The sequence below is a fragment of the Stegodyphus dumicola genome, chromosome 10, assembly GCF_044657685.1.
Source record: "Stegodyphus dumicola isolate Sdum_Otavi_A_Nest chromosome 10, ASM4465768v1".
In the NCBI taxonomy this organism is placed as follows: domain Eukaryota; kingdom Metazoa; phylum Arthropoda; class Arachnida; order Araneae; family Eresidae; genus Stegodyphus; species Stegodyphus dumicola.
In genome coordinates this window covers 170,795,443-170,804,285 of record NC_140777.1, presented here as the reverse complement: position 1 = coordinate 170,804,285, position 8,843 = coordinate 170,795,443, and the positions used below count along the sequence as shown (strand labels likewise).

At 34.2% G+C, this 8,843-nt stretch overlaps 1 protein-coding gene across 2 annotated transcripts in view; it reads left to right on the top strand.

Moving 5' to 3' along the window:
• Positions 1-1,526: 1,526 nt before the first annotated feature.
• LOC118191464 (acetylcholine receptor subunit alpha-like) overlaps positions 1,527-8,843 on the top strand; it is a 319,754-nt gene continuing 312,437 nt past the window's right edge. For both annotated transcript variants that reach the window (XM_085825870.1, XM_085825869.1), the window contains exon 1: positions 1,527-1,855. In XM_085825870.1, coding sequence (XP_085681996.1) covers positions 1,783-1,855 — 73 coding nt within the window. In that variant the 5' untranslated portion in view covers positions 1,527-1,782. The remainder of the gene's footprint in view (positions 1,856-8,843) is intronic.

Here is an 8,843-nt window from a genome sequence, read left to right as displayed (position 1 = left end):
TATGTTTAGAATTAATTTCTGATACACAGTCTGGCGCTTTGGAGATAAATATGTTTTCCTTTTCCGTACAGAGTTGCCATTGCTCGCTTTGATATCGCTGAGTTTGTTAATCAAAAATTCGTTAAGGTTTTACAAAATATGAAATAGATAATAAAAAAAATCCAAATTCCAATTCGCAAGGAGAATTTACGTTATTTAAAATTGGATGGCTATAGGTACCGTCGTTTTATCACAATCTGAGAAGTATACATACTTTTATGCAGGTTCTTTAATATTTAATTTCTTTAAATACAATACAGGGCTGTAATATTTGGTGGCAACAGTTTGAAACGTGACCCTACATGTAATGTTTTCAATGCAAAATGCCAAAACGAAATTAATAATCCTTCTGAGCAGACGCCCTTTGAGGTAATATTTATGTAATTACTAAATAGGACTTTACAGACAGGGTTTTGTGTACTAATATAGTTTTCAGGAATACATTTGATATTAAGCAAAAAAATGAATTTTGCTTCCTGTCGCTTTTTAAGTGTTGCTACAATTTAAGTAGAGCTTGTTACATTTTAACAAATAAACTAAGTAAAAATTTAAAGTCATGTGGAATTTAATCGTAGGTACAAATTTCCACTTCTTTGTCATAACCAGCGGGATCCTAAAATTAGTGTACATAAATTGAGATAGAAACACAAATTTGAAAGGATATTGTAAATGATATGAAATAGACTGAAAGTAAATTATCCCTGAATAGTAAGTTGAGGCCTTCAAAGCCTACGTAAAGTTAAGCAATTTTGCAACTGTTAGATATATTGAAAAATCTTCTACAAAATTTCTTACTAAAACTCTAACACTGTAACAAAAATGCATGATCATATGAACCTATTTTGTTTGCAATAAAATGCATTCAGTTTCATAAACGTCATTCCTTTCCGCTCAGAGACATCTTTTAGTCAAAACAGTTAGCTACACTACAGGCTCGCGACAGCTTTTACCCAAGCTATAGAAGGTACACAATTAGACGCACCCAGTACACAATTTACGTTTATAAACTTACATATTTTTAATACTGAATCCCTGGTATATTCAAAATGTCTGTTCTGAGTTTAAAACTTGATTTTTCTTGAAAATATTTCTGATGTTTTGCACTTTCTCTAAGGAAATGGTCCCTAGAGTGCCTTGTCGCCGGTAATGCTAGTAAAGGATGTTGTCATTTGAGAAGGGAAACAGTCCCACTTAAGCCGAAACCATCTCATGTCTTTTGTGGTATACTATTGCTGAAACTAATCCCCTTCTGAAACGACACCCCTCAATCGATGCACTGCATGATTTCCTCCTTCCCCTTACAGCCTTTCGAGGAAACGTCGCCCCTGCAGCTTCCAGCTTCGCCTACTGTCACCTAAACCCTCCATTAATCTTCTTCTTCACCTCTTCCAAGGTAGAGCGACAGGGGTGTTGGTGTGTGCTGGGGGATGGACTGTCGGGGGGAAGGACGAAATGTAAAGATCCCCGACGCCAGCGCCATCGGAAGCAGTCAAGGTGCGGATCCGGTCCGCCATTCATCCGCCATCCCTTGCGAAGGCGCCGCTGAGTGGTGGAGTCCGCAGTTTGCAATCGCCCGCCGCCAGGCACGTTCCGCGGTGCTGTTTTCTGCAGTCTTCTGCTTCTGAGTCTTGGAGACGGGGGTCTTGGATGTGAGGAGAGAGGCAAAGAGAGAGGGAAGACGACAGAGAGAGGGAAAGATGATCAACAGGAGGTTCGAGAGGCGGTGGTGATCGGCGGCGAGAAATGCTGGCCGGGAGAAACCTGGCCGCTTTTCTTCTCCTCCTCATCCTCTCTTCCTTTGCCATTCTTGCTCCAGGTAAGGTCCATTTCCACTGAAGTCTAACTTCTCCATTTCCTATTTTTCTTCTGCTCATTCAAGGGCGGGTAGCTAACGCATCCTTAATTAACACAACCAAACACGGACTTCACAAACCTACGTTAATAATTTGAGATCTTTGGCAAGGATTATAAGGTTCAGATGCATTTCCAGATAAACAAAGGGCAGAGGAATCTTGTTCTGATTACAAGACGCTTTGGTAACAAATGATGGGTTGTAATTATCCATTGCGTTTGCACTTCAAAGCACAGCGATTTGAGGTATCTTACTACAACTAAGTTTTTATTGAAACATTCAAATCGCTCTTAACATATCATTTTGATATATTATAGTATAAATTTACAAGAAATTATGGAAATTTCTACAATTAAAATACACTACTTTACAACAGCTGTCATAAACAGAACTAACACAGCTCTTTCTGGCGAAGTGAGACTCAAGTATGCGATGATAAATATGCTGAGAGACATTTGTACAGTCAGATGGAAGGAAACTTAAACTTTTGTGGCATTTATGAATAGTAGTATTTTAACTGGAAAATATAATTTTATTCTAAAAATGAATAATATAATTTTATTCTGATAAATCTTTAGAACGCTAAAATTCGTCATATTGTTTAATATTAATTTTAATTCTTTCCGTGAACTAAACACAAGATAATTTAAAATGTTAGAGTCTTTAATTATTCCTATTTGGAAACGTATCACAAGGCATTGTTATAATCATAAGAAGTACAGTTTTAAAAGTAAATGATTTATTTAATTTAATTTATATAGAGTTACTATTCTATTTATTTGCATACAAAATAGATTATCAAAAGGACGGTGTGTTTCTGTTCCACGAAGATGCTGTTAAATCCATGGACAACATTTGACTTTCTTTAGAAACAACTGTTCTCTAAAGACTACCGATAACAAAAACAATCGATTTATACGTATTTTGTGTTTTATACACATACTGTTTGGGTAATATATAAATACCCTATTTTATTCATGTCAAAATGTTTGTGAGAAAATAGATGCTGTTAAAAGGACTGAAGATAAAATATGTTTTCAATATTGCATCAAGTTTGTACGGTGAATCGCTTCTCCATTATCACTTACATTGTATTATGTAAGAGCATATTCTGAAACACTGTACATTCTGTACATGCTATTGACGTAAATATTTAAAAACGAAATGTTTTTCTAACAGATTTGCACTTATTAATAAATGATAAAATAAACTAATATCTACATATATCCTTACGTGTTTATAATATTCAAATTTTATTTTAATGCTTTTTATAATACTGCGCTGCGTAGTTTGTTTCCAAATTTTTCAAATCGTCAAAGATAGCTCAAAAAATCTTTGTGAATTCATTTTTAAGGAAAGTTTCGCTTATATGAAATATATTAGTTCGTATTTCCCTTTGCTCAAAGATAAGCTGTATATTTATTAAAAATATAACTTTGCTTTTTTAAATAAATAAAGCATAAGATTTAAATCTAAAATATACTAAGATAGTTTTTCCCTTTATCTTGATTTATATAATCTATCACTAAGCCATAATTAAAAAATGCAGGAATTTTAAAGTGACATTTAAAATTCTATAATTTTATGAAAGCACTGCGATTATTGAGTTAAATACTTTGGTTCAAACTTGGAAATAAAACAACTTTAATTTCTAGTTAGAAGCTGTAAGCAAAGAAAAGAGGTTCAGGAAACAGAACTTTTAGAGTTTTAAAGACCATGATGAACTGACGGAGAAAAATTTGCGAGGAATCATACTTGAAGGGGAAGAGCAATCCATACCTTGCTGTATGTCGAAGCAGTAGATCCTTCTGAAAAGAATTTATCACGTTATTCTAGGAAAGGTTTCATCATATAAAAAGGTACTCATTTGCACAATAAAGTCATCATACAGATTTTGATTGTAAGAAAAATTAACTTTTATTAATCCTTACTCTCCAGATTATGTATCTTGCGAACAGCTTTCCGTTCTCTCAAATGAAAATGTGACACTAAAACACAAATTTTGATAACATTTTAAAAATTCAGAAAATCTTATGAATAATATAATATGAGAATAAATAAAGGTCACATATTCAAAATCTGTATGAGCACAGTTAAGAGCTATACAGATTTAGAGATGATCTGTTTAGGAGCTGTAACATTGTAAAAATATTCTTAAATAACGGCCTTTTTCATTCCTAAACTTCGTAGATTTTCTAGGCTTATTTCGCTCTGAGCGATATTTGAACAATGAGTCTCGAATTCTTCGACTTTAGCTTACTCTAAACGACACTGCATTTCCTAGCCAAAAATATTCATTAACATGTGTTTTATCTTTGTGAATAAATTCATCCAAAAATTTAACAAATGACTACGCTATTGCTATGAGGAATGTGACGACATTTGATTGCATGCAATGAGCAACTACCAGGATTGCGCTATTACTTTGGTTTTTACTGTTTAAAAGAAAAACAGAAGCAATACTATTACTCAGTATTACGTTAAACAAACTCACGATGTAGTATAAGAACTTAGAGTGGGTTACTATAGATCTAATAAAAGGTTTTTTTCAAATTATCACGCATATATGTAATATCATTATTTCCAATACACGTATGTTCCTATGCTCGATAATCTGATTTTATTTACATTAACATGATTTCTGTAAACATTTATACATACATATTTTGATTATTTTTATTTTATTTTCTAATTAACCTGGTTCTACTTAAAATATCTATAACTGTTATATTGTGAGAAAAAAACGTCTTTTAAAGATTTCGATTTTTTTCATAATTAATATTTCTGAGAATAAAATCGTTTTTCTCTCAGACAAAAAAGGCGAATGAATGGATTTTAGCTCCTGTCTGTTTAAATCTAAGAAATGATAGAGCTTTCAAAAGAAACTGATAAGTAAATACTGAGACAAGATATTTAATTCTTAATGAAGAAAAAAATTAAAGTCCGAATCTTCATAAGCTCTGAATCTTGAACATAATAATAATGAGTTATTCATTTAGCGACATGCACAGCGCTTGCGGAAACAACTTTAGTCTTTCAGTATTTATGCTTGGACACTCTATAACCTTATAAAGAGCATTCGCCATTGTGTTCCTACAAATGTATAATCAGTGATTACCTTTCGGACTAAATCTGTTAATATATCTGGGAAAGCACCGTGATTTTCAATACTTGTTTAAAAGGACACCGTGATTTTCAATACTTGTTTCAAAAAGAAAGCACCGTGATTTTCAATACTTGTTCAAAAAGAAAGCACCGTGATTTTCAATACTTGTTCAAAAAGAAAGCACCGTGATTTCCAATACTTGTTCAAAAAGAAAGCACCGTGATTTTCAATACTTGTTTCAAAAAGAAGTCTGAGAAACGTCTTTTGTGAGACTTTGGGGAAGAATTTAAAGTATTGTCTTCCAGTATCATCTTCACCCGGTGTTTCTTGCCAAATTTCTATCCCCTTTTCTTGGCCATTAAGGTTAAAAAACTTCGTGGAATTTTACATTCAAGTACATTGTTTTAATTACAGTCTTACTAATTCATCAGCGTTTTCATTTTGGGCAATGTGGACGTCTAACACACTCAAAAACAGAGTAGCCATTGGTAAAACGGAGAAAATCTCAAGACACTGCACAAAAAGAAGCAACCGTGAATAATATTATGTTTCAAATGTTCAGAACTTAAAGCAGATAAACAGAGTAACGCTTAGTGTCTGCAGTTATGAAACTGTAGAAACTGTTATTAGTATGTAATATTCACCTTGTTACATTGGAGGTTTCCCCGCCGTGATAGTTGGTTCATGTCCGTGGCCGGAAGCCATCATTACTCACTCCAGTGGTACCTTGGTGCCCTCAATTCAATATAGCCTCATTTTCGTCTTTGAAAGTACCTTTTTAATTTCGAGAATATTTTTGAAATGCTGTATTTGTCAATTATTTTAGTACAGCTTAACTATCTGAGTAAACATTTGCCTTTAATTTGATACCTTTGATCCATTATAAAGCTTTCAGTAAAGTAAGTGTTTCAGCCTGGTAAACAGAAAATCTGCTAACTAGAGAGAAGGAACATTCTTCTTTAACTATGCCATCGTGGTAGATATAGAAATTGTTCCCTGTCCCATCATCATTTTTTGAACCGTTCGAGTTCAGAGTTTAGTTCGTAGTTCAGAGCCACTGTTCTGTGGAGAACTTAAATCCCACTTAAAAGCTTCAATTTTGGCCGTATGTTGTGACCACTTCAAATCAGGACTTTCTATTCCTTCACTTAAAATCAGGACATTCTATTCTTTCTTTAATAATACTTATTTTCAGCCTGGTAGACTGAACATCTGATATCTAGAGAGAAAGACCATCCTTCTTTAACTATGCCATCGTGATAGAGAATTCTTCACCGTCCTATCAGCATTTTTTCAACCGTCCGAATATAGTTCAAAACCACTATTCTGTGGAAAATTTAAATCCCACTTGAAAGCTTCAATTTTGGCCGCGAGTTGTTACCACTTCCAATATAGGCTTTCTATTCCTTCTTTAATAACACTTATGTCATAAAGATAAAAATCACACTTATTCTTTAATATCACTTATGTCATAAAGATAAAAATCACACTCATTCTTTGAATAGCACTTTCTATGTCCAGCTGTATATCAAGTTTAGATATTCCAGTAATTCGAATGAACTTCTTGACAATCTTGCTTGTCTTTGCTTTTTTTAAGTAATAGACGGGAAGCAACCATGTTAAGTTTTCTTCCATAATTATTACGAAATTTAATCATTTTTTGTCTTTTTAAAGTTTTGCCATTCATCTTGGTTGTCGGAGTTGTTGGGGCCGTACCACGCTTTTCAACTGTTATAAACATCAAACTTGATTTTTCCGGAGAAAATTCTAGTTTACAACTTTGTGCCCATTTTTGCAACTTTTTTAAAGCTTGTTTTGCTCTATTCCGAACTTGTTATTATAAATAGCGATGTCAGTTATTATAAATAGCACATCATCAGCATAAGTTTGTATATGCAAATCATCACCATATTCCAGTTTCAAAACAGAGTTCATAACAATGTTCCAGAACAAAAGCCCAGAAAGTTTAGAAGACAACAGGACGATATTCACGATGAAACATCGAGAGAAAATAAATACTCAAAGCAAATCGACCAGTAAATGTACCAAATACTATTACTGAGTTTTAAGTGAACTTTCTCTGATATGCAACATAACTGTAGCGTTTGATACATATAAATGACATGCTTAAATATTTAATCTTTCCTATTGCATTCGGATTTAGCGGAATAAAGAATGTCGGATCATTTACGAAACTTAGGAGTCGTATATTTTTTAGTAGACATGAAATGCGTAAATTGTTGTTGTTGAAACTTATCTCATTTACCTTACAATTACATCAGAACAATTCCGCGAAATTTATCGTGGCAAAGAATGCAAGATTGTGACTATCCTTGGCTATAGCCTTGAGCAGCATAGAGTACACTTTGCTCAGTTCCGCCCCAGTTTTGATAGAGAGCACCCGGGGGACGGGTCCAGAGGTCTTCCATACCACCAACCTCTCGAGAGGACTTTCGGCTCACCTCATTTTTAAAGTGCCCTCATGCTGCACGAACATCATATATTTACAAACATCCATGCCTTCTCAAGAATTCGAAACCGGTCCTTCGTTACTACACTCAGCGTCCGTCACTAACCACTATCTCGGTTGGGCAGCAGATTTCGTGCGTAATTGATCATTAAATTATTGCAAGTAAATTAAAAGAAAATAAAGGTCGTAATTGTTGGGGCCGGAAAGATATGTGGCAAATATCACTTCGGAAACAGAGTGTCGCAGATATTTTTAGTATGAGTATTCACGGATAAAAAGTAATGAATATGTGTAAGAAATCAATTTTAGACAAATATTAGCAATTCGACCAAAAAAAAAAAAAAAAAAAGGAATATGAAGGATCTGAATGAAAGGAACCGCCTACGCATAAGAATTATAGGCTCTAGTGTAGAATAGGGTACCCCTTCGATTAGCGACATTTTTTTTTTTTTTTAATTTTGACGATGAAACCTCACTTCTGGTTACCATGATAGTTTTAACTTTGTTTTAGCTTCCTGATTTTATTTAAATGAAAATAGATTGATGTGTACATGGACAAATTGAAGGCAGTGCGCAATGCCTAGTTTGTGCAATTGTAGGGTGTTTTTTAAGTCAAAACAGATCGATGTGTACATGGACACAGAGTTTGTGCAATTCTTTGACTTCTTATTTTGGTTTTGTGTAGCGGCCATCTTGAAATTGTGCCTTCCTGGCGCCGATTTTGGCGTCAAAAAAGAATCGCCCAAAAATAAGGGCCACCCAATTGTAAACTTTTACCGAATAATATTAGTTTTCTAATTCTGTAGTTAAAGTCTTACAGACATTGCTAGACTTATATGGAGTTATTGCTAATTCTGAAGCAAATCATAAAGTCTAAAGAAGGCTAAAGTTTACTTTTCTGTTTAATTCTTAAATGAACAGAAAAGTACAGCTTGTGCGACAGACTAACCTTCGCTTCTTGCGGGAATTTAAATAAGCATAAGATAAAGTTTTAACTCAAATGTAGGTAACGTAGCTATAGACTGCACTTATAATACACTACTTAAGCTGGCTCAAGATAATTATCGGCGTGCAAGATGCTTGATTTAGCTAGAGCTGACGATAGTAAATAACAGCAAAACGTGGTTGCCAGAAGCTCTAACTTTATGTTAAACTGCTTTCCTGTCCTCTTTCTTTCCCATTTTCCTGATGATATTCAATTGAGGTTGAAAGGGGAGAATATTAAAAGGAGGGATTTAGAAGATAGAATCAGAGGCTGTTCTGCGTGTCGAAGGCCACGTTGCTAATTTGATTCTCTTGAGAGTAGTATTCTGCGGCGTTGCTTTATTCTCGTTGTTAGGCTTGTCACGCCGACTTTAGGTCAAATCCAACTTGGG